This window comes from Syngnathus floridae, chromosome 3 (assembly GCF_059516105.1).
Source record: "Syngnathus floridae isolate MCC-2025c chromosome 3, RoL_Sflo_1.0, whole genome shotgun sequence".
Taxonomy (NCBI): Eukaryota; Metazoa; Chordata; class Actinopteri; order Syngnathiformes; family Syngnathidae; genus Syngnathus; species Syngnathus floridae.
Window position 1 is genome coordinate 21,268,081 of NC_142415.1, and position 26,392 is coordinate 21,294,472.

General features: G+C 40.9%; 1 protein-coding gene and 1 long non-coding RNA gene across 3 annotated transcripts; one reads left to right on the forward strand and one right to left on the reverse strand.

Annotated features, from left to right (window-relative positions):
- Nucleotides 1-376: 376 nt before the first annotated feature.
- Nucleotides 377-24,676, reverse strand: obi1 (ORC ubiquitin ligase 1). 2 transcript variants are annotated; one of them, XM_088371942.1, is made up of 6 exons: nt 24,645-24,676; nt 3,736-3,871; nt 3,143-3,234; nt 2,702-2,923; nt 2,508-2,596; nt 377-1,909 (listed from the first exon to the last, which is right to left on the reverse strand). In XM_088371942.1, the coding sequence occupies exons 2-6, from the start codon at nt 3,818-3,820 to the stop codon at nt 682-684; spliced, it is 1,716 nt and encodes a 571-aa protein (XP_088228068.1). In that variant the 5' UTR covers nt 3,821-3,871; nt 24,645-24,676; the 3' UTR covers nt 377-681. The 2 variants fall into 2 exon arrangements, with proteins under 2 accessions (XP_088228068.1, XP_088228067.1); XM_088371941.1 differs by lacking the exon at nt 24,645-24,676 and adding an exon at nt 4,053-4,209.
- LOC148401085 (uncharacterized) lies at nt 8,559-21,731 on the forward strand. Its single transcript, XR_015857383.1, has 3 exons — nt 8,559-8,923; nt 19,527-19,638; nt 21,659-21,731. It is a non-coding gene; the product is annotated as an uncharacterized LOC148401085 (long non-coding RNA).
- Nucleotides 24,677-26,392: the final 1,716 nt, after the last annotated feature.

The window sequence follows — 26,392 nt, forward strand, 5'->3', positions numbered from 1 at the left end:
TAACCTTATACAGTTTTCACCTAAATTAATGAATCTCAATGAATTAACACTTCATTTATTCAAACCACAACGGTTGTCCAATTAAATTTTCATGCCAGTGATTAGCAGTATGAGAAATACACGTGATAGCGTTAAATTTGCATAATAAAGTGCTCCCTGCTACAATTGAATTACAGTGTTTGTGTGCGTGTGTATGGTTGTGTGTCATGACAATATACATCAAACTCAGTCCGATTGCCACTTTTGAGTTTAAATGAGAAAATTTAAAAAGTCACAACGGACGTCACGGGGTGAAAATACGCCTTTCATGGGCAGAATCTTGATTATTTGGTTATTTGGCATTTCTCCTTACTAGGTATTAAAGAAAATGAAACTATTGCAAGGTCATTTGAATTTATTGCTTTTTTTTCCCAGGAGGTTCTTGCATAACTAACAACGTGTAGGACAAAAAAGGTCAAACAATAAGTGGCAACAGTAGACAGGCAGTGCTAACAACATTCACGCTATCAGACAAGACTTTAAAATCTATTTATCTTTTTTTTTTATACTGGGGGTTTTACACACACAAAAAAAGTGATTTTCCTGTTTGCCCAGACGGCCCAGACTGGACTTGAGAGCCAAATGGGCAAAATTTTACAAGCGCAACATGTTTCAGTGCAGAGGACATACGCAGAGCCGTGTTCACATGAGCTTTGAAAGTTTGGTTGGACTGCTGCTGTTAAAGGGGCTGTGGGACTTCCTCTTTGTTGGCTGCCCGGTGTTGAGCGCGTGTCTGTCTCTTGATGTGTTCACAGCTTTTTTCGAGGGGGAGCAGGTGTCGTGACCCGCTGGACTGACACAGCCGGAGGGACCGGCCTTGGACTCTTCCACGCCATCAAAGAGCAAATCAAAAGAGAGGTCTTCGGTATGCAACGTCCCTCCGCGATCCACGCCGCTCTCGTCCGCATCTGAAACCGGGGACGGAGGACATCCTCCTCCGGAAGCCTCCTTGATATTCAAGAGCGCTCCGACGCCAGAGCACGGTTCCGGGACAAGAGTTTGGTGTAAGTCGGCGGGAAGGGAGGACGGCGGGGAGAGCTGAGAACCACGGCTACTGGAGCTTTCTACGTCCAGCATCATGGAGTCCAACTCGGAGATTTTGTTGAGATAAGCCGCGTCCATGGAGGCCTCGCTGGACTTCTGGAAATGATCAGGCTCGTCTGAAACAAAATTGTCGGCCGTCGAATCGGCGGACAATATTTCTTTACTTGGGCCAGGACATGATGGGTCATTTGATTTGGAGAACTTCCAAGATTCCCAAAAAACAGGCTTTAGCGGCTCAGATTCCTCGATATTTCGAGGCATATTGAAAGCAAGCTGGTGTTCTGTGTCGGTCTTCCCCGGACTGGCGACGTCGTCAAAATCAATTCTCCTGAGATGAGTGGCGGGCTTAAACGCAACTTTCTTCTCACGCACGCCAGGGCTCCTAAGCGTTAGCGAGCGGAAGGCAGAGGAGGGGGTTGAGGGCAACAAGTCCGAAGCGGTGACATCTAAGTCCTCTCCCTTTTGGGCGAGTCCGCAAGGAATTTTGGGAGAGTCCTTGTGATCCCCACACGGTAAGAACATCAAACTGGCAGTCTTGGAAAATGTCAGCGCATCTGCCTCGGGATTGCTGCAAATGGAGCCTCTCTCGTTATCACTCAAGCTTCTCATCATCATCTGGATCCGTTGCTGCTGGCTGAAGGACTCGAGCCCGGGCGTGCTCTTTTTGTCCTTCAAGTCTGCGCATTTTTTTTCAGACACCCGCACCCGATTCTCCAAGTCATCAATGTACTGGTCGCTGCGTTCCAGAGCCTTCTTTAAATGCTCAACATCTTTCTGGTACTGCTGGATTTTCGCTTCCAAGGCGGCGACTGTGTAACGACCAAACCTGGGTGGGGGGTAATCGCGTTTAGGGCGAGGGTTCAACAAGAATACCCTTTTTGCACTTTGAGATTGAAATTGATCAATTATTTAATCCTATTTTTGGATTCACAGGAAAACCAGTGTGCAGTGGGCCCATAATATTTCACTTGAACAAGGCGTGTCCATGTACTATGAAAGTGTTTTGAGGATTATATTTTTTTCAACTAGACATTAAGTATTGCAAAATAAAAGACTGCTCTTGTTCTAAAACCTAGGTGTCAAACACAAGGCCCGATGGCTAGATGTGGCCCAACACATCATTTTATATGGCCCACAAAGACAAATTGTGCATCGACTTTATGTGTCAATACTAAAATTACAAATTGTCTTCACTTTTAAGAAATAGAGATATTGCTAGAAATGTATATTACCATTTCTTTTATAAATAATTGAATAGCTTTTACTTGTCTCTGATTTCAACACTAGTAATTCATCGGTTTGTTAAGTAGCCTATACTACAAGAAGATGAGAGTCATAATGGCCCTCTGAAGGACACCAGGAGAAAAATGAGTTTAACACCTCTGTTCTAGAAGCATAATCGTCCTCTAATATGAAATACTTACTTCTGTGGAGATCTACTGACTACCTCAGCTTTCAGTCTCATATTTTCTTGTACCAGGTCAACATTTTGAGATCGCAGTGTTTTATTAGCCTGAGGATGATGGCAAGAGTAACAATAAGCTCTCATTGTTGAGTGTCTTTTGATTGCATACTTGATTAAATGTCCGAAGACCCAAAAAAAAAGATATTTGCATACCTCCTTAAGTTTGTTCATGTCCTGTTTGACTTCATCACAAACATTTTGGGCTGTTTGAAGCCTCTTTGCTAATTCCTCCATGAAGCTCGGATCCACTCTTTTGTCTTCCGTTTGCGTAGAGCTAATGGTGCAGGGATCCAAAGCTGTCCTCAATTGCAACTCCAGATTTTGATTTTTGGTTTTTAGCTCTTCGTTCTCTCGGGCGAGGCCTTCGATTTCTTCCTAGCAAAGACCGATTGCATAAAATGCACATTTTCACACGAGTACATAGTTGATGAAAATCCCATAAAAAAAAAATACTGTCAATCTCAAGAAAAAATTAAATGTGCAGAAATTATGAAAACCGAGTCCCAAGTCTAGTGGAACAATGAAGATTTGTTAGTGTTCCAAAAAAGAAAAAAAACTGTCAATGAAACAAAATTTGACCTGATGGAGCAATACCTCATATTCTCGCAGAAGGAGCTCCCCCCGAGTTTTCCTGAGACATTTTCTCACAGAGGGGCTCTCAGCATGATCACTCTCATTCGTACCTCCTGTAGCAGAATGCAGAAGATACGAATAACATGAAGATCAGTGGCTGAACGTGGACATTAGCCAGATAGCAACTGTTAAATGACAATGACAAATTAATGCTCATAATTAAATCAGCACTCAAGTATGACACGCAGACAACAGAAGTGCAATGTACTGCTTGTACACAATCCCTCTCTGGCATTTCTCCATTATGTATTGACCATCAGTGCTGAAACAATGTAAATTTCTCCAGTGTGGGACTAATAATTCTTATCTTGGAAATAATTATCCTACTTAAATATACTTTTAAGACCCAACCACTGTTTTGATATACACTCAACAGGTTAGGCATAGCTTTAAGTATGCAATTTAACTGCACCTCAAAACAACATTTACAATAGATTCTAAAAACATTGCCCTCTGGCTTTGTGCAAAAGCATGAATATTTTTGAAAATGCAAACTTTGGAAACACTTCTACTGGATCTCATTTGATTTGCTGCAGAATGCATTGTGTACTCACCTATAATTTCTCTGCAGGGGTTCTCTGACGTAATAGGGAGTCTGCAGGAGGGACACTGGCTTGATTTTTTTAACCACATTTCCATGCAAGACGAACAAAACACGTGGTGGTTGCCACATATGACCGGCTGTCTGACCTGCAAAATAGGGAGAGTCCGTTTGGTACGTCTTGCTTGAACTACGCCGGTCGAATAGATTCGGGACTACATTGCAGCCGACGTTTGTGCATGCACAAACGCTTCCGGCTTCTCTTGATCACTCTTGCGCTGCACGAATACTCTTTGTAGCTGTACGAAATTTCAGGAGAACGATAATTACCTTACCGAGGCATATCTGACACGATATCGGCAGGGTCAAAGAAAGTGTTGAAGTTTGAAAGTTGAGAGCCATGACTTCGAGCACGAACGGTACACGCGCCTTCCTGAAAGGTTCAAATGAAGTAACCGGAAGTCGAAAAACGCGCGCCAAATATGACGCGGACGTCCCAAATCGTGCTACGGAATGACGTAAGGGCCAAAATACTTCGGCATGCAAAATCTAAGTACAGTGATCCCTCGCTACTTCGCGTTTCGTTTATCGCGGCTTCACTGCATCGCGGATTTTTTTTCCCCAATATTAAAAAAACATTTAAAAGTCGAAATAAAACTTCTAAATTGAGGAAACATGTGTCTAACCTTTAGGACAATGTAGTATTGCCTCGTTTACATTCTTTAGAAGTCCATTTTCGCGTCTTAGCACGATCGCGAATTAGCATCTTTCCGCTCACTCGTTAGCCTGCCCAGTACTTCTTGTTGGTAACGGTACTTCGCGGATTTCACTTATCGCGGGTGGTTTTTGGAACCAATTATCCGCGATAAACGAGGGATTACTGTACATATAGATGAGATGCCGTGCTGTTGAATAAAATGAACATTTTTATTTTATTGTATGGACATTTGCAAACTGTTCTGACTATAAATTGGAATCTTTTCTAAGCTTTTAACGCAATTATAGTTTGCTTTTGTGATGATTTGCATTCATAATAAAAGTAACCCAATTTATCATTTTTACTTGTGTCAATGTGTACTTCACCTTAATTTTAGTTTATTTGTGTCTGCCACAGGTATATATAATGCATCCCAGCAGGTTATTTCTCTTCTCGACCGGGTTGCTTGAAATAGGATGTTATTTGCATAATACAACATACCTTTGAAAAAATAAAAAAGGTTGACATTGAAGCGATATGAGCACAAGAGTTTAATATTCATCCGGCAGATAGGGCAGCATGTGCAGTACTCGACATACCTTCCATTCAGGTTAAATTTAACTTGTAAACAAATAGTTGCTCAAGTAAACTTCTATGTTTTTTATTTTTGTTATGTGAAAACTTAGGGGGGGTTGTTTATTAATTTTTTTAGCAAAATAAGGTTCTTATTTGTTAGCAACCATGCTCTCTATCCTAACTAGAAATATTATTCCAACTGTCAGATGCTGCAGAATTTAATGTTGCGTGATTGCTTCATTTTATTTTATGCACATTTAAAAAAAGGTTTTATTGTCTTGTCTTTGCAGTAATTACAAATGAATCAAATTATACGATTCTCATCACAAAAGGACTCACTCCTTTACTTACTCCCTCAAAAGCTATCACTCATATCTAAACCAACATGTCCTGTGCTTCATTTATCTCCAAGCAGGACATCTCCCCAACACAATTACAATTGACTGGTCCCAAATTAATCAGTTACACGGATTCCAGTTTGTATGTTGGCACTCTGTTTAAGTGTCCAGTGGTTACATTCGGAATTCAATCCAAGCGACATACACAAGCCCTTTGAATAATAAATAAACGATTCAGGTGCACCGATATTTTTGGGCACAATTTTGACAAGTTTTCTATTTAGATGTATATTTGTCTTGAACAACTTCATGATAGCTGGAACTAATTTATGTCATGCAAGTCACCTGTATGTTTTTCTGTGTTGTGCGTGGTATTATTAAAATCAACATATCGTCTACAAATCATTATTGCTTATTACGTTTTCAGGAGGCCAGCTAATATGAATTCTGTTGCGGTCTTTGACAATGCTACCGAATACCTGACTGAACTGAAATTTTCAATCAACCCCATTTCCCCTCTGAGATTGCGCTGCCGTGCAACAGGCTGCTCATTAATTGGCGACAGTCAATTAATCACCGCTGCTACGGACGACTGCATCTATTGATCTTGTCCAGCACTTATTTTTCATCCCTAAATGACAGCAATTGCCAGATTTGACCAGCATGTGTAATGGACAGCCAAAAAGCGATGACCCGGGTGTCAGTTTCACCAGTAGTGAGCACCGCCCACCCCCCCTCCCCCCAGTGCTGCCAAATAGCATCTTTACCATTTAGCTTGGAAAGGTTTAGACTGCCCTAGGAGCACAGCAGCGAAACAGTGAGCTGTGGTGCTCAGATGACCTTTTCTGTTTAAGGCTTAATCTCTGACAAATGCTTGCTTTAATTAGTTTGATACCCCCTGCCTGGACTGCCACCCCACCCCGCTCTCCTCGCTCTCGCTACATTGTCTCCCTTTTGCAATCTCACATCAGAGTGATTTAGGAACGATTCTGCCTCACTGTAGCCAGAGGTGGAAGAAAATATGGAAATTCCTGGAAACATATTGCTTCTTAGATGCTACGGCAAATATAATGCTGGACATGTATGAATATAAACAAGTTGGTGGAAAGGATTAGAATTATTTTGTTTAGAAATATTGTGTCGATTTGTTCCGGTGGCGATGCCATGTCGGTTATTGTGTATTTTAAACGATACAATGGAAAAAGATGAGTACAATTGCGGGAGAAAAAGAAAACACAGAAGGCTTGATTGATTGGCCAGAGACAATCAGGGCAGTGGAGACAACAAATGTGTGTTTGCTTGGTTATGCTATTATTATATACCAGCAGCAACACTTGAGTTAAACAATGTTTGCTAAAATAATAGCAAAATGACTACAACATTACATCTTCCTTGATTACATTTAACCTAAATTCCCCTCATTTAAAACCTCCTGAGCTTCACCGAAAGACCGAATCCAAGTCCTACTGCAGCTGCAAACGCAAGTAAAATAGATGCATGGCCACAGCCCCCTGTTTTATTGGAAGGGCCCTAATTATTAGGGTGTAAGTCAGGCTGTGACTGGAGGGCCGGCCGGCCGTCTCTTTGATGCAGGCCTAGTTTATATTTATCCCCTCCTATGCAGCTATAGCAGCAGTGCCACCGTTACCACCAGCAGCGTGTGGCGGTTTTATTACATTGCCCACAGGCAGCTTCAGCCTTGTCTCCCCCTCTCTCTCTCTCTCTCTCTCTTTTCTCTCTCTCTTACACACACTGTATACAGCCTGCAGGTCCAGCAGCCGGTCGAGTCCCCTCCATAGCCAACATCGCCCACATCCCCATGCAGAGGCCCACTTGGTCCCTTGGGACAGTGGAAAGGGGAGGGGGGGGGGGTATTATGGTAATGCTATAGCCTGCTGCTCCCTTCTCGCCCGTGTTGCACAGCTGGGAAGGAGGACCATCATTACAAGTATTGTTGGAGAAGGACACGTCACAAGGATGAGTGCCGCATGCATAGATCACATAAAATATGATGAAAATGTGCATGGAGGGGGGACCAGGGAGAAAATGCAAAACTTGTTATGAACCTCTTATATCAAGTCCATTGTCAAAACGGCCGGCAGTAAATCTATATTTTTTTTCGCCTCTTTTGTATTTTATTTAGTATTTCCCGTGTTTGGCTGGTCATATGTCAAGAGAAGGGCCTGTGGCACATGAGCAAGAAATGGGACATCAAGTATTGGAATCGTTAATGCGCCTTGGAGCTTTAGCCTTTAGTATTGTAATCAATTCAGAATCCATGGCACAACTCAAGTAAGCAGATCACCAAATGACTCTCATCGCATGCAAAGTATATTTTCATTTTATTATATTTAAAACTAAAATACATGGAAAGATTTTATTTATTTATTTTTTGCAAATGATCATGTCAGGTTCTTTGCACAATTCTTCAATTCAAGTCAAGCTACTTTTAGGAAACAGGGGTATCCATTACATCACTTCTATTTCCAGTGCAGCTTTGAGCGGAAAATCGTTTGATTAACTACACGCACAGTGAATATCTGAGGTGAAGGGTTAGTGAATATTCTGAAAATGAAGTATTAAAAATGCATAATATCTCATTACTCCCCACTGCCAAATAACTGGAAACTAGAAGACAGAGAAGAATAAAGTGCGCTTTTTTTTTTTTTGTGGTTTTCTGACCTGATAGAGGGCAAAGAAGTTTGGGCGAAAGAAGAGGGGGGTGGTGTAGAGCGGTCTCCTTCATTTCACTAATCTCCCTGAAACCCGAGCCGAGATCTGAAGGGCATTAATGGGCAGTCGTCCTCCGAAGGTTAGCGTGTACTCCGCAACTAAGTAGCTAACGACACAATGTTGGTCAAAACCAAACAATTTTTATATTTGAGCAAAACTCAGTCAAGGAAGACCTGGTCAGCACAAATGCTTTGCAATCTCCCCAAACACACACATGCTCAACTCCACGCACTCACACACACAGCAGGAGGCCTTATTAATTATTTGTAGCCACTTGACTTCATATTGTGCAGCCAGTGGCTCGGTCAAAGATTATAATTACCACTTCCCTGTTTGTATCATTTTCCATCTCTTGTGCTTTTAGTGCAGTATTACCTCTCTTGTCGCTCTCCCTCCCTTGCTTCCTCCCTCTCTCGCCGTATACACAAGACCAAAAGTGCAGGCACATCATTTATTGATAAGACAAAAAGAATGTAATGAAATTATCAATGTTCTTGAATTAATTATGAACATGATTAAGAAAGCTAAAATCTCAGGAGCCGGTCTCTCATTACCCATTCACTCTTAGGGATTGCTTTCATTCAGTGCAGGAGAGGCGAAAAAGCCTCGCAGCGGAGCCCAGTCTGGCTCAGTCCGTCTCCCCGTGTGCCCGTCCCGAGGTCTCCGCTGCGCCGGACAAAGCGCCGCAGCGGCCCGACCTCGTCGCTTGCTCACACGCTTGTCGCCGGAACACGGCCGAGCGCCGCCGGCTTCCTCGTGGCCCTCAGACGTCTGCCAGGAAATACCAGGATGTGCTCACTGCTCGCTGCTTTGACAGCTCTGAAAACTGTTGACCCACTGAAAAATCTAAATTGAAGGTAGGTGAATTTTCTCAGATTTGAGGTGATTGTTTTAATAGTTTCCCTGATAGGACATTTTAATAGTTGTCAGGAAAAATGTCATCTTTAGCATTTGTCTGAATTTACAAGTGTGATTAAGTAAGATCACCACACTCATAAAATTTACTTTCAAATCAAATAGTATCTTTGCTGATGTTGCATTTAATATTCCTCCCCATCTAGTGTGTGGATGAGTGACTTATAGTAAGATTTCATATTCATAATACAGAAAATCACTCTGCTATTACATGTCAATCGTGGGCCCTTTTTATGTTTGCAGAAAAAAAAATGTTACTTTTGAACAATCTCAATGTTTTAGACTACTTAGTGTGACACTAGCAAAGCACATGGCGCCAAATTCGGCAACAACCCATTTATATTCCGTGGGAGGACTACAGATGCTCTTCAGAGCTGCATGTCTTTGGTTCAGCCTGCCTTTCTTCTGCTCAGTCATATGGGACCATATATGGGGCAAGATTCCCTCAAGTATTGGCAGTTTTAAGGAAAGTCTCGCTCCTTCCCACAACATTGCTTTTATGCATATTTTCAGCTTTCCTGCCTGCACATATACACTTGAACACAAGGAAGCATACACACACACACACACGCACGTGCACACCTTGTTTTGTGTTTCCCTTTGAAAACAGAGCACAGGGATATTATCACTGGACATGCCAGCAAAATTAATTTGAAACAATGAAAATGATTATAAGACCCAGCTTTGATACTACCAATGATTTTAATGTAACATTAATGCAGTTCAGTAAAAACATGGCCGACATATTGGGAGTTTTTCTATTTTAGTTAAATGATAGAATTCATAATTTTGTTTTGGTAGCATGTCTGACACCGTATTACCTTTACGCATGTTGTTTGTTGACGTTTTGTTGTGAAAGTATACCTGACGTTGTACGTTCACATCGCACACTCAGCATTTTGATTCGAGAGTCTGCTGGAGACATGAGATGATTACGATTGTATTTCAGCAGGAATTCAAAAATATCTGATGAGGAGGTGTAAGAGATACTTATTTTACCCTCACACTTTTTTTGCTGCAGTCTCCGACAAAATAGTCCGTGCATATATCTGACAAAAGGAGAGACAAGAGAGAGATCTGCGGGGGTTAATGGCGAGCCTCCTGTCCGAGGGATTGATCCGAGTATTGGATCGCACATAAAGCTGCAGTTACTGGATATTACCCTGCTGCTATCGGCCCGCAGTGATGGCCTGGATAAGAAGTGCTTACCAAAGAGGATGCTCCTGCAGGGCAGATACGGTTTCCCAGCCCTCTGGGAACAACAACAAACCACATGCCGGCTGCTTGCTCAGGAACTTTCTAGCTCATCGAGTAAATCCAGCGGCCTTATCAAGTTACTGGCCAACTCAACTGCTCCAGAAAGTCTTCCAATTTGGAGCTGGATGGCAGCAATTAAATGGCACCTGCTTTTCATTGATAACAGTGCTGATGACTTGGTTTGTTTGGCACGTTTTTTTTTTCCTAGAAAAAGAGCTTAGCTCAGATTCAGCATCTGTGGGTTGTTTTGGGTTTCTAAACAGGAGACCACATTTATGCTTGCTAAAACAATTCAACAGAATGCTCAGACTGGTCGCATCTTTTGACTTAACTTGCTCCGGATCTGCGCCAGGGCGAGCGTGGAGTGCAGCTTTAGCCATGCGCATCTGCTGTATGCCTCTCTTTGGTATTACCCATGAAGCACCTGGCTCATGCCACCCGCCAACAACCACAGCCCAGATGGCAGCTAAGCAGGCTAATTATGTCAACACAAAACTCTGATGGCCCACACCGAGCACTGTGGGGCCACTTTGGCACACTGCGCTTCCCTCTCCAGTTATGTTGAAGAGGGCGTCTGCCACGGAGCTATAAAGATGTCAAGTGGGTAATCATGGTCGGGGACGAGGCCTGTAGTGCTTAGCGCCCCCTGGCAAGATGTTGCATTGTCGTTGCCCAATGCTCACTGAAGCGGCTTCATGATCATGTATGGTGTTAAATGACAAGCAAAAGTATTGAGGAAAATGCTTAGGCCATAATTAGATTTTTTTTTCAAAGCAGTGCCATAATGATCATAAACAACCAAAATACCATTTAGGATGGTGCATTAAGGCTTCCGTCATTTGTTTGTCACCTGTTAATTATTGGAGGATGGGTTCCAATTGTTTCAAGACTTGGGTTTTGTTGATAACCTACTGATTCAAGCCTTAAATGCTTTATCTGCAGGAGGACCGCTTATATATGTTTAGTCTTTGCTTTTTAGCATTGTTGGTCTTTTCCTGCACCTATTTTAAGCAACACAGTAGGCAAGACACATCTAATGGTTGTGCATCCTCAGTAATGTATCCTAAGGTGTTTTGGGTCTCTCAACATGAAACGTGCATTGTTGTTCTTTTTGGCAGCACCAGCAAATTATCATGACTAAAAAATCACAGCTAATGCCTGAAACAATGAAATAATTCCATTTTGCAGTATTTGCTTTGAGTTCTTTTTTTGTGTGCTGGATATGTGTGTGTTTTTAGTTACACATACACAGACAAATTAGCTGAAATAAAGCCATAAAGACTCTAATTTGTCCCAGTACAATTCTACTTCATCTCTTCGCCCTCCTCCTCCTCCTCCTGCTCTCCCCAAAGTATGTCCCATCTGCTTTGGGGCGCTCTTGCCAGCATGCAGTAGAAGGATAAGCACACCATTTCCCTGTCAATACTTTGCTATTAGCCCCTGCAGATCTATATATCACTAGGCTGGAGGCTATAAGAGGGTGTTGGGTGTTCTTCTTATCTGAATCGCTGCGTCTGACGTTCTCCTCTCTGCCCTGAACTTTGATTCGGCCGGCCGAGAGGTTAACGAGCGATGGAGGGGAATAACGAGAGGGGACCGATAGGATCCGTCCAAAAAGGACATCGTAAGGAAGAGCAGTTATTCGGAAACCAGACTGAGGCCACTGAAGAGTCATTGTCTCTGTCTGGGTTACAGTCCTGACTGATCTAATAATAATATTTATGAATGTGAGGTAAATCTAAGATTTTTTTTCTTAGTGGACAAAAACCTCTCTTAATCACCTTACCTCGCTGATCTAGGATTATTTTTTATTCTACTGAGAACAAAAATCACTTCAAGTTAAAGTGCTTTGGAAATTGTCATTTCCGAAAACAAGCGTATTGTAATTTGACCTTTGACCTCTGCTACCTCAGCGTTCTTGCGGCCGATATCGTTCTGAATTAGTAAGACGATCTCCCAGTGACAGCTCCTCAAACTCGCAAGAGGTGACGTGTCTCGCATATGAGAGACTTTTTTTTTTGGAAGGCCAAGTGCAAATTTTGAGCACTTTGCTGGATCAGCGACTTTGATTCCCTGTTATTAGTAAGTTATGACTTGCAGAAATCTGGACCGAGTCCAAAAAAGAAAAGAACTAATGAGCAAGCTGTGTTTGTGTCCTTAGCAGCCTCTTGGCTGCAGTCTTCCGTGTTTGATTGTGTGTTTGAAAAGGACCAAAAAAAATTCTTCAGTGAAAGCATTTGCAAATCTGAAGAACACGCATAAAAAGAGGAAAGCAAAGTCGAGAAGTGCCCTACTTAGCAATTATTACATTTCAGAAAGCGACTCCTCCCCCCACCCACCCAGCCGACACACACCTTCCATGAAAATATCCAGCATATGGTTGGATGCTTCTAGCTGATATCCCAAGGCCACTTTCCCAGCTGGAGAACACAGAGAAGGGGGAGACAAAGCGAGCGGGGAGAGGAAAACAAGAGGGGAAGAAGCTGAGATGAAGGAGGTGGTCATGTGCCTGCTATCCCTCACAGGTCTTATGGCAGCTGTGTTGTAGGTTGAGGCTGTTAAGCACCTGATAATTAGTTTGCCCGTGAGGCAGGAGTCATTACGTATCGGGAGTGACTAACAAGGCTCTGGCGGGGACGCCAGATTCTCCAAAGTGATTTAGCACTTTTGTGTGATGTGGCTTCGACCTCGTCGCTTTGCAGCAAGTTACAAGGATATATATTTTTTGAGGTTGCATGACCCGTGAGGAGATTGAAGCGTTTGTGGGCCGAGCGCATGGCGTGCCGTGCGAGAACCTCAAGCCGCTCAATAGGGCCCTCCAAGAGCTGCATATTAAATCAGATCTTTTATTAGACTTTCTTCCTTTCTTTTGACACCTGTCTCTGAATCGTGTCTCAGGCGGTCTTCGCTCTCGAGAAGGCCATGCATGAAATATTATCATTTTCTCACGCCATGCAGGATGCTGCTTACTTAATTGTGGTGACAACTAATCTGGAGAGATCATAAATGAAAATGATTAAAAAAATATTATAATATTGATAATTCTGGACTGACTCAAGAGCAATATCAACTACTATTATGACATGATAGCCAATTATTTTTTAATCATAGCAAAAGGTCTCAAATGATAGTTTTTTTTTATGGAAGAGCAAATAATTAAAAAGGGTTGACCAACTCGGATGAAATTTGATGCGGCAGGTATTCATTCATCAAGCTGCTACTCACGCATGTCTACTATTGTGATTGCTGCAAAGCAATCTTATCTTAAAAGGGTTAAGGCAACTCTCTTGCACCAGTGCTTCAACATCCATCATGTTCGCCACTAACCAGATCATAGCTTCAATCACGGTTAAGATTACATATTTCTCGATTAATCTCCAATATTAAGCAGATCCATTTGTGATAGCAAACTGCCCGGCGAGGCCATCCCTTCACTTGGTGTCTCCAAATCTAATTAGCAAGCTTAAAGACATGTTACGGAGGGTCACGGGAGATATAGATTGGTCCGCATATTGTCGCGCTGTGGCTGGATTGTTGCGAGAAAGAATAGTTTGATGTTGGCGGGCTCCTGAGGATTTTTCTTCATGTCACCTTGTAGATTGAAAGCGCAATATAATGTAATGGGCAGAATTCGGAATGTGTAGCGCCTACCGATTTATCAGCCTATTATTATCTAGCGGCACGTGTCCGAGTCACAAAGTTTCAAATCAAAAGGGGAAGCGTGAGAACATTTCATTAAGAATCAAAGAGGACACATTTGCTGCTACGTCTGAGCAGACTGGCTTTCCAGATGGAAGTTTAAATAAAAGAGTAAGTCGGAGTATACGGTTTGCGGTGATGGACAGATCTGTCCTTTCTCACACAGCTGGAGGAAAAGTTGCAATAACACTTTGTGATGTCGTGTGACAGTAAAAAGAGTCATGAACATTTACATGGCAACAATTTAGTATTTAAAAAAAAAAAAAAAAAAAAAAACTCTCTTTGCATTTTTTAAAAGTTCCTCTAATGGACAACAAGCAAAATGCTCCCGTTCAAAGGGATCTGCAAAAACACCCTAATTTGCATGTTCTGCCAGTAGTTGAGCAGAGCTAAGCTAGGCTAACTTGTAGCCTAAATATCAAACTAAATCAATACTCGCACCACCCGAACTCATCTTGATTCTGATTTCAATAATGCGAAGCACTGTATAAATAAAATTACATTGTCATGTATGAATGCATGAATGAACGAATGGACTTTATTTATTTTCAAACAATATAAAAAAAGAAAAAGAAATTACATCCGAAAGTAAGAAAAGAAGAAATTAAAATAATAATAAAGTATAAATAGAGTTAGCTGGGATTGGCTTAGTTTATCTGCAACTAATGATGGAGGGACTGATATCAAATGTGTATATATTTAGGGTGAAAAATATTAATATGACGAAGGTAATTTTACACTGATGGCTGTTTGACCCATGCGGCCAACATATGTACAGATGATGATGATGATGAGGATGATGCAGATGCTGTATTAGGTCTTTTTATAGCCTTCTTACTTCAACAAGACAGTTGAGGAGAAGCGCAATAACATTGAGACAAACTATCCGGTTTCTCTTGGTGACGGACAAGGAGGAGCATGAGCAGGCGGAGGATCATCTTACAATGAGGAGCGGCGAGCATTGGGACAGATCTGTTTACTCAGAGAAGTTCATCGATTGGGGGTAAAGGTGGCGATGCGGTTGAAGGTGCACGTGGAGAAGAGCGAGCGACTGTGGCTATTGATCACGTGTCATGCTCTTGCCATAACCTCCCAAATGCTGCCTGTGCTTTTATTGCTCGGTAATGCCACAGCCGATTGTTTCTTTAAAAATTAAAAATAAAGTGGGCTCAATGTGGAAGCACATTGAAATCAATTTTTTTTTGTCACTTTCACAGAAGTTGCCAAGTCTGTCAATATTATCTACATTCATTTCCAAAAATCTATTTAAAAAAAAAAAAAAAGGAACCAATTTGGCTGTAAAGGTCCCATCATTGCTGTAATTAATTATTGATGCTCCGTACGAAAGAAACTTTTTGACCCAAACAGAGAAACAACAACAGCCTCTGCTCAATGCTGTGACTCGCCTCCAAATTGCTGATTTGCCCACAGCAAAGAATTGCATCCCATTTCGAGCAAATTTGTCTTCATCATCTTTAATGAAAAGTAATATTGTTTTATCTAATGAACATGTGCAACAGTAAAAGTGCAATTACCTATCTGGGGAAGGGGGAAAAAAATGCACTGGAGAGCAGTGACGTCCGCTTTATTTAGTATTAGACAGACCGCATTAATTATTCAACTGCGGTGCTGCAGCCCAGAGAGAAAAAAAAGAAAAAAAAAACCTTTGGGCGGCACCTTTTGCATGTCACTATGTCATTGACAGCAATATGGAGCTAACATGGCGGATATTGCAAACGCTATTGCTAACGTTGTGAAGCTTGACTGCAATCCTCCAAGAAGGGAAAAAAGAAGAGATGTTGCCCACGATTGTTTGCGGTGTCATTTTGAGTTGTTCGCTCTGCTGGCGAGATGGCCATTTCTCTCTTATCCACTCTGAGGTTATGCTTTTGAGATTGAGGGCAAAGCTGTTTGTTTTCGTCGATAGAGAGGCTTCAGCGCCAGAATTATTTGCAGAGTTAATAGTGGTTTGATGATGTCATTCTCAGTGACCTGAAGAGAAATTGACCCCTGTTGTGTGTGTAGTTCTTAAATGCCACCTGCACAATTATGGTTGGAGTGTCCCTGGGCTGCTCGACGTTGTGTTTGTTTTGACTGTGAAACACATACACACACCAAAAGTGTAGCTACAGTTTAAATTGCTGACCCATACCTCGACATGTTCAAAAAAACATGTTCATTGAATGTCAGTAGGAATTAGATTCCCAACTGTGATGATGAAATTATTTATTCATTATGAGAGCATCATGAGAGCTATTTGCTGCGAACCTCCCTACTGATCAGCCCGGGCGCAGACAAGCGCTGCCAAAATGAAACATTTGCATGAGCTCCCCAGATATGGATGATGACAATCCAACACTGTTCATATTTAAATGTGCAAACAAATAAAGGCCGTAAGTGGGAGATCTTTTTAACTTCTTTATTATTTATTATTATTATGATTATTATTATTATTATTATTATTATTATTATTTGGGGGCTGAGAGGAAAGCAAATATAGATATAATAAAATAAAACAAAAAAATTAAAATCTGCTTAGATGCATAATTCATACTTAACATAATTCTTGGATAGCAATATGTGACTTTGCTCCAGAGATGGTAGTCTTACATTGACATTTAATTAAGATAACTGTCATCGATATAACTGTTAATAACTAAAATTTAAAAAAATACACTATGATATTACAACCCTGAATTGAATATTTAACATTGGGTCAGAGGACCTTGAATTTATTTTTACAGTCATTATTGGAGTGAGTTTGGCCTTGCTAAATACACACACTTTTTGTGGCACACCTTGCCAGTGCCTCTTTTGTCCTGTTTCATATTTACTCCAGTTAATGTTTTCCAATGTTTTTTTTTAATTAATTCCAGCTCAGTGCACGATGTTGAGAGCAAACTATGGCCTGCCTCTGCATCTCCTGATCATGAATTATACAGAGATGGAGGACTTTGCGTGTGTGCGAAATGGCATTGTTCACAGTTTGTGTCACATCAGTGAATGTTTAACTAGGCACAACAAAAGCTTTTCAATATTTTAGAACGCCACTGAGTGAAGAGTTGTGGCTGCGCTGCTGCCCCAGTCCCCGACCGCTCGTTTCCCCTGAACGACGTCATATCCTCTGAGGTGCTCGCTCTCTTCTCAAAAAGCGCTTTCGCAATTCCCCATCATCATGTGGTTCCTACACAGCAAAGGTTGACCTAAAGCCATTCCAAGGAGCTATTTGTCTCACTCTGTCAGCCTTGTACTGATGGATACATTAGCAACAAGCTTTTGAAGTACTATGTCTCCTAAACCAACAAGCCACAACATTAGGAGCACTTGTGAGGTCCATATATATGTTAGACGGTATATTGCGGTGCGTTTGTAATTTGCAGTGGTGTAGAAAAGCACATCTCATATTGTCATATCTTGACTCTCATATGGTAACCAAAATAGCAGAAACACCTTGCAAAATAATGATCGATAAATCAATAAAAAATAATAAAATATATAATACACAAATAAATCAATCAATAATATAATAAAAATAATAAATAGGAAAACCGCATTTTACGGACTATAAGGTGCACCTAAAAACCTAACGTTTTTTCAAAAGCCGACAATGCGCCTTATATATGGACCAAATTCCTAAATTTAAACTGGCCCAAAGCATTGTGTCATGAAATCAATCACAAGTGGCCCGCTGAAGACTATGAATCATGAATCAAAAAGACTATGGATCATTATTTTGTCATTGTAAAGTAATTTGTTGCGTCTGAAGTTGACATAAAAAAGATAAAATGGAGAATGATTTGATTTGGATTAAAAATCTGACATGATGCATTAATGGTGCGCCTTATAGTCCGGTGCGCCTTATATAAAGACAAAGTTTTAAAATGGGCCATTAATTGAAGGTGCGCCTTATAATGATAATCCAAATAATTGTGATACAGTAATTAAGATATACACAGAAGTTAACCAAATCATGATGTTGGCAGAATATCTTTTGTATTGGATGGCAGTAGATGTGCATGCAGCTTTAACAGGTGCATTGAGATTTCTGTCCCAAAAGTCCAGTAAAAAGCCAGGAATGATTAACTCGGCTTGCATTGAACAGATGTGCCGCAAAGATGGTGGCTCCATTTTAAGGTTGCTCTTCTTGTGTTTACATTTGTAATCTCATTGCTTGTTTACACCAAGGACCCGTCGTCTGCTCTGACCCTCTTTGCGCTCGTCTCCTAAATCAACCTCGGCTTTTCCGCTGCAGTCCACGTTGCGCGGGGATTTGTCTGATTAGGCATCCGCTAATCAGATGTGACCAGGCAGGCTTTTTAAGTCACACACCGTCATGCGTAATGACTACTCCAATGTTGATGGGCGCATGAGACATTAAGTGTCGAGCATAATGATGGGATGTGCACTTCCTTGGAGTGGTCAACCTGCAGAGGACATCTGGGCCACATTTGAAGTTGTCACATGAATTTTCTTGCAAATATGATTGTCTTGCCCAAACATGTAATCTATTGTCTATTTCAAAATAACGTTGATTGTAAAGCAGCTTGGCTTTCTGACAATCTGAGTTTACAAGCAAAAAAGGTTTTGAGCAGCCGTATAGTCACCGTCTGATGATTCCAACAAAAACTCACAAGATGGATAAGCAGCTAAAGCCGAGTGACAAGTGGCAATAAAGCAGACATGAAGGTAGACATTTACATTTTGTCATAAGAAGAGCTGCGAGGCACCGCGCTGATGTTTTGCCTCAGGCTGTGGCAGTCAAGACAGGAAGGGATGTTATGCTATCGTAATGTTTGATCACCATCATTGCAGAGGTTGTCTCGTGTTCCGCAGTTGTCGGCACGTGCGTCGGGAGCGTGTCGAGATGCAAAAGTGTCACTTTGATGATGTAAGCCCAAATGACAGAAGGTCCAGTCAAGTGCAGTCCAGGCGGCAACAACAAAACAGAACTCCCCAAAGCTGTGCGCTTATTGGCATCACAGCACAATTACTTGTCCTACTCACAATGGATGTTTAGTCAATGTATGGATCCTGCCCCCTATTGTCAATAATGAAAATGACATCTATAATCAATTAGACCATGCTCTGTGTTAAGGGTTGTCACAGTGCCAACTGGCAATGAAATGATTCCTCTTTTATTGATTTGCTTTCGTGAAAACTATACTAAAAACAATAACGGTATTTTTTTATGGCATCTAGCTTGATAATTGTGCCAAACAAATCTTATGAATGACAAACCAAAAGACACATAAAGTGTACTGAATAATAAAGGGCTGTCATCGTATTTATGAATAAAGATAAAAAAATTCAAAACACCAATTTTTGATGTTTGATGAATGGTCAGGACGATCACCATTTAGGTCATGTAAATAATTACTAAAGTAATCAAGCTGAAGATTTAATGAACAGGGTCTCTTAATGCCCAAATAATGTCATTTCTCAGATGGATTGATTAGTACAACACAAATGATCATCATGCACATTTAAAATAAATCATATTTAGAAAATGTTTCACCAAGTGCATTTCAACTTTTGTTTCCTAATGGCATCAATTCTCTTGACTACGCTAAACGTTATTTCTTGCGACAGGCCTCCTGTTGTTTGCAGGGAACACAGCCTCCTCTTCTGGACAAAAATGAAAATAGCCTTGTTGCTATGAGTCCAACAAATCAAGTTTACAGCAATCATGGCACTTCTTCAGGTAATGAAATAGCATTTTATCAGCGTGGCTAAATGCTTTGAAAATCAGGCCACTGACTCTTTCCCGTGTCCCAAAGGAAATCTCCAGATCTCAAATATCTACCACCCCTTTTTCAACAGATAACCAGTTATTTGACTGGAGAAAAATCATATTATTGCCAGGGGAAGCGTTAAAAAGTGTTCCATGATCAATGTATCTGATTAGTTTGCTTTGACGTGGGGGGAGCTAATCAGGCCAAAGGGATCAATGATGTGACTGTCACATCGTCGTCTTCAGATAACTGCAATGTAAACGATTGGGCACTAGAGGAAAACCTATTGGGACACATGCTCGACTCTTTCTGTGGGAATCTGTGCTCTCTTCTTAATCAGTCGTGCTGAGAAATGGCTCAGAAGTTGCTCTTCATATTCTGAGCTCTGCTTTATTCTTTTCCAAATCAGTCTCATTGTGGACTTTAAAGCCATAAGGCTCATTGTGCTACAATTAGAGATAATCACAATTGAGCTAAAAAAGAATATAGCACATATGTGACAATTTGCCTTGCCAGTAACAATAAAAAAAAAAAAATCTGCAAGTCTGTTTCAAATTGTCATATTTTTATGCAGGTGTATCACCGTTTCAGTTTTGTAAAGAAACGAGAATAGACACCCAAGAGAAGTGACAGCATTTGATATGTGTCACGTTCTAATCTGCTTCTATAAGGGTGAGATGCGACTCGTCACCTGATGATGCGTGTACGTGCGTAGCTGCCAAGAGAACAGAGAGCCCCAGACTGCCTATCTTGACAAAGTTAGGTAATTAACGACACAGCCTATTAAAGGGGGAATATTCAGCCGGTGATAAATGGCTTTAATAACAGGGCCGTGTTCTCTCTAACAGAGACAGATCCTCCCACCATCGTCTCCCTGCCCACCAGATAAAACTCGCCAGACTCCCAGCTCGCCACCCTCTTTATCTTGCCTTCTCCCAGCGGACGTCTTCTCTCCTTTTTCTCTGTCTTTGTGTTTCCACGCTGCTCATATTTAGAGAAGTTCCATCCATCAGTTTGTCAATTTTGCATGGGATTCATCTGCATGCATGCTTGTGTTGTTAAGAGTTGTCTTTGAGAAGGGAGCATGCAAATTGGACAGTTAAGGCGCGCGAGGAACGATTTATGTAGCACGTTAAGAGGAGCTGGGCTTCCGCGGGATGGGTCCTGGTGGGTTTCGGGGGCCAAGGGTTGACCACGGGGGTCGCATCCATCAAAGCTCCTCAGTGTGAGGCCGCTCCAGATGTTTGTCCTCATTAGGATACAAGGCAACGTTCACCTTTTATTCACAATCACACACAGTGGCTACCTTAAGTTTTAGATATGCTAATAAAGTAACGCACAGATTAAGATATGTGATTCTTAATTATCTTTCAAATGTTTAGTGTAGCATTGAAATGTATTTCGAGATGTGGCAGGTGGTTTTAGGAATTGTATCTTAAAATTATTTTAACCTATTTATTCCAATTTCATTTTAACAGCCCAGCATAGAAATGAACAGCAGATGATCAAAATAGGATTCATCAATACAGACATGAATGGGAATTTCTGCAGCATTCTTTTTCTTTCGTCATCCAAAGGTGCTTTTTTTTTTAAACTCATTTTTTGAATTACATTTTCACTCCTGTCTCACACGACTAAGATGAGTGCTTTGACGCTTGTTAAGAAGCACAGAAAGATGCATCTGATTTTCAAAAGAAAAGTTTTGAAGACTGTCATGATCACTGAATTCAATTTTTTTTTTTTGTGCGGCTTGTTATCAAATATCTTACAGATCCTTAGGGGAGCAGCCACTCATATTGCCACTGCTAGCATCAGTGCTAATATTCCCTTTGTTTGCAGTCCTGGAAGCAAATCTGTCACACACTGTTTAACACATTAAAAGTTAATCGACTTTCAAGTTTCAAATTTGCACAGTTAATTTCGGCTCTTGCTTTGGCGTATGTTCAAGTCCGCAAAAAAAAAAAAAGTTTGACTTCTTGGGCTCCACAGATCCAACTGGTCCCTCCGTTGTCCGAAAACCTGAAGCACTTGACAGCATCCATATCTCTCTCACAGGACCAAAGTAAGTGAGTCCATTAAATACACATGAGAATCTAATTAGGGCCCCCCTTGTGCATGAGTCTGGGAGCTAAGAGTCAGAGGGGACCCTCGCTGCCAAGACATGACACCAAGTGAGCCCACTCTGCAAATTAATAGAGCATGGCCAAGTATCACTGAGCCATTTTGTGACATGAATGTTAAGTGGTGACGCAATCTATGTGTCTACAAAATATTATTTTGTATATTAGTCAATTCGGAATAATGGAAACACGTTTCACGAGTCGTCTAAATGAATTACGATCCTGTTGAGTTTTAGCTCACGGTCTCATTCATCTTCAGACGAATGATCAATTATTCTGAACTTGATTAGCATGGCGGATCATTGTGTTAATCCATTCTTAATTGAAGCAGAAAGGGGAGTCTTGACTATATTTCCCATTATAATTAGCTTGATAATAACATTTGATGAATTATAGCAGTCTTTCCTTTCTCTGCTGTGTGTCACATGAGATATGAGAGTGGACATAATTCTCATTCACGCAGTGACTGATGCCATTTAAATTACACCTCCTTCGAGCAAAGTATTCAGGAATACGCTGAGGAATGGGAATTCAACGCTAATTGCTATCAAGTCAATGAAGGGACGTCGGAATATGATAACAATGACAAAGCGATATTGGAAAATTTGTCATCAAAGTAGAAATACAAAAGTAGATGTTGCCACTATTCATTCCTTTTTATTATTTATTTTTTGTTAACGCAAAGAGCACTCTTCTACTGTGACACTTGGCCCATTAATTTTACTAAGATATTTCTTTAAACAAATGTTACCTCTTCTTCACACACAATCACAAGACCAACTAAAAATAATTCAACAGCGAACATCTAAGTACTCTGCGCTAACTTTTATTGATAATAAAAGCCATGGCCAATTGTTTTTTACTGCCCATATCTGCACATATCTTATGGTGATGTAGTGCCGTGTATAACAAAATAATTCCACTGCATGGCAACAGTTGCACAAAGAAAATGAAGGTCTCACATATGTAACTTGAATTGTTTTGGACCTAAGTTTGACTCAGTAACAGGTTAACTTATTCTTGACAAGTCATCGGAACTATAAAAATATTATTTTATTATACGTAATTGTTATTGTCCAAATAAAATCTAAAATAAAAAATCTAAAATCCCACTTGATGCCAATAATCCCAATAAAGAAAGAATTTTTTCTGCAGTGCAGCCATCCTCATACATTGGCTGACATATTTACCGGGACATGGACTCTAATTCCCGAAGCGCCCAAAATGAATTACATTATGGATTATTACGTAATTACGGCGAGCAGCAAAGTCTGATAGAGCAGGGAAAATTGAGTTGTGAATATTTCATAATGCAAAGCACCATCTTTGTTGAGGAAATTATTTAGGGATAGCATGGTAATTTTCCGAGTAGGTAAAGGTCGATTGTGAGGCACCGGAGAGCGGTAATTGGAAAATTCGACTCGTCCAAAGGAGTCATTCAAGGATGAACATGCCAGTCGTTCACGGAAGACATTATTACTCCGTAGTGAGACAAAAGCACACTCTCAGCAGCCATCAAACCCCGTCAAGCTGTTGCTATTATAGCTTATTTATTTGACTTTTAACTCATATGACACATTTACTTATGTTTTCTTTTTCTTTCTTGTCTGCAGATGAGCCGCGTCGACTCGTGCACAAGGTTGGAGGAATGGTTCGGAATTTCGGAAGATTGTCTTTGGGCAGTGCTGATAATGATTATGCCCCAAAAGCAGCATTTTTGGACATAGCATGAAATAATATCATTATTACCAAGGCAAGGAAAGTAGCTTAAGGTTGGATGAATGTGTCACTTAATAGCAACAATGACTGGGATGGCCAAGAATAATTTTGTCGCCTGTAGAAAACATATGAAGGAATGCCATTTTTGAAAAATGCCATCTTTAAAAGGCAAATCTAAATGTCAGAGAGACAGATACTTTGCACAAAGAGAGCGATGCCTTCTGGGCCTCCAATACAAAAAGGCATGAGAATCCTTTTTTTCCCAGTTGAAATGAACTGCAATTACCCAACATCAAGCATACAAAGTAGCTCGCTCACATAGCCTAGAGATGAACACGCTCCCTTCTGCAGCATTAGTCTGCATGCAAACACAACAAAAGGGGCAAAATGCTTATTTAATGTCACTCTGATTCCTACATTAGATGGTTACTTGGAAAAGAATTACATTTGTACCATGCCTGTGACATCGGATGAGATTCAACAGAAAATATGTCAAAAATTGGATGAGTTCATGTAAATTGATATAAAAGCATCATACTAAGAGGAGATGCTGATTTTGGTCTCCTTGTTTTGCAGCAGTCTAAGGAAGACAACCGCGACAGAAAATTGCCTGATGGGAGGCGGGATCAAATATATTTATCAATGTATTTTGATTCAAATGAAACAAAACAAATTGAGAACACTCACAAGAAGCAGACGCTAACTCTAAATATGTGGTAAATGGCCAACCAGACTGACCTGATGTCGCTCATGAGGCCACGCCCCATGAAGGCAAACGACATTTCAATATGCTTGTGTGAGTGTGTTGTGTTAGAAATATATTTATGGGGGGAGGTTGGAATGGATTAATGTCATTTCAATTCATTTCAATAGGAAAAGGTGATTTAACATACATGTTACTTAGTCAGCTAGTCAACTGTAAATGCCAAATATATATTTTTTTTATCAGTAGCTCATTGGACATAACCGTTGTAAACAACAATTCTATTTTTCCCAAGCCAGAGCTTTGCGACAGCCCATCAACCACCTGAGTGCACGGAAAATGGATGCATGATCTCAGCCCGGATAAGACAAAGATAGCAAAAGGCCTCATTGATTGGAGGTGAGTGTTTGTAATGTTACTGAAATGAACGTACCCCAAATGACGGCAGCGCCCGTCAGCTTGGCGACTTCCCAGGTCGGATGCTGAGGTCTCTGTGTGGAGAACAAAATGGAGACAGCAACACGTGAGTCGCGCACATTCAGTTTCTTTCTCCTTTAATGGGTGAAGCCACGCGTCAGGTCAGCGGGAGTCAATTTTGACGTCGAGCGTCGAGATTCCTCAACCCGACGGAGACCCACTGGGGCCGGGCCCTTCTCTTAAGATGCAAATGAGACAGGAACAAATGTCCTGTCACTTTGGGGCTCCTTGTCCCAAAGTGCTTAACACTCTTCTCCTCTCATCTCCCCACTTCAATTGCTTTTCGAATCCCATCCGGTGGCTCCCTCGCTTTCCTTCCGCCCTCTTATGTTCTTTAAATGAGCTTTCCAACTCCACTTCTTTCTTGCAATTCAATTTTACAAGGCCATTATCCCGGGTGTAATGTGGAGGTTAAATATATCAGGGCAGACGTTATGTGAAAATAATTAGTGCTAATGAATAATGCATTCATTCAGCTGATGAAGGATGGTTGTCAGGGTAATGCAGGACATGGGAGGGGCCCCTCTGACAAATTAAAATATTTAAACACTCTTGTATAATATTACCGAGTCGTTCAGTGGTACCTACTCGTCGACACGAAGAGGCGGCACATTACTCAAGCGCAGCATCTGTCCCATTAACGGGCCATGTCGTTCCCGCAGCGCACTTTTTCAAACATCTCCACACAGCCAGCCACTCATGGGCACTTTTTGGTAATCACTTGCTGAATCTTATCGACAGCCTTTGTCCGCCTGCCAGATTCTTACTTTATCCTCTTTATTTATTGTTATTACGCTCATTCGACCTCAATTCCAATCTCATTCTGCGCCCGTCATGTGACAATGAAGAAGGTATATTTTAAATCATTCACTTTACAGCGGCACGCCAGCCAATTGGCTTTCCAAATCGATGATGTTGGATCGGAAGCTTTTGGCGAGTGATGTATGGTCAAGCGGCAAAAGTATTTCATTAGTCGTGATCGTTAGAGGAGGCAAGAACTGAGTGACTTTGACGGGAAATGTCTCGACTTATCTTGTCGTACTTTGTCGCAAGGGCCTCCGAGGTGCAAACAGTATCTGGACTTAATATATTTCAAAAACAATTTTTTTATGATGGCTGAAATTACAATCTCCCAATTCTAAAGTACACACTGGTGAGTTTTAAACAGGGCTTGGAGATCTGCAAACTTGATTCAATTAATGGTGCCAGAGTTCAAAGTAAACATGGTGAAGCTGCATTCAGTTGTTATGCTGCACACAAATGGAAGAAGCTGCCAGCAGAAGTCAAGTCAGCTCAGCGTATAAATGCTTTTAAATCCAGGTTAAAAACTTATATTATTTCTTCACTTTTTGAATGTTTTTAAAATTTTCTCTTTTACTGTTGTCACTGTGCGTTCTTTGAATATGTTTTTGTAATATGCTTTTGTTTTTTTTCTGCTTTGCTTCTGAATGTCATTAACTGTTGTGTTTGTAAACGCTTGTGTGAAGCACTTTTGTTTTCTCTGTTTTGCTTCTGAATGTTATTAACTGTTGTGTGAATCACTTTGTGTATCAGATGTGCTACGTAAATAAAGCTGCTTTGAAAAATCGTGACTTTTACATGAAACAAAATATTTTTTAATTGTTTTTATATCTGCCTCAAAGCAACCGGCAGTTTCCTGGCTTTAAAAGAAAGCTTCACCTGTTATAATTTCCTCGTATGAAC

Excerpts from the sequence above, each read along its gene's own strand:
- obi1 (XM_088371941.1), bottom strand. The coding sequence starts at position 4,124 with ATGGCTCTCAACTTTCAAACTTCAACACTTTCTTTGACCCTGCCGATA. Across the intron at positions 3,235-3,735 it reads CCCCTGCAGAGAAATTATAG|GAGGTACGAATGAGAGTGAT; the intron begins GTGAGTACACAA and ends ATTCTGCTACAG. Across the intron at positions 2,597-2,701 it reads ACATGAACAAACTTAAGGAG|GCTAATAAAACACTGCGATC; the intron begins GTATGCAAATAT and ends CATCATCCTCAG.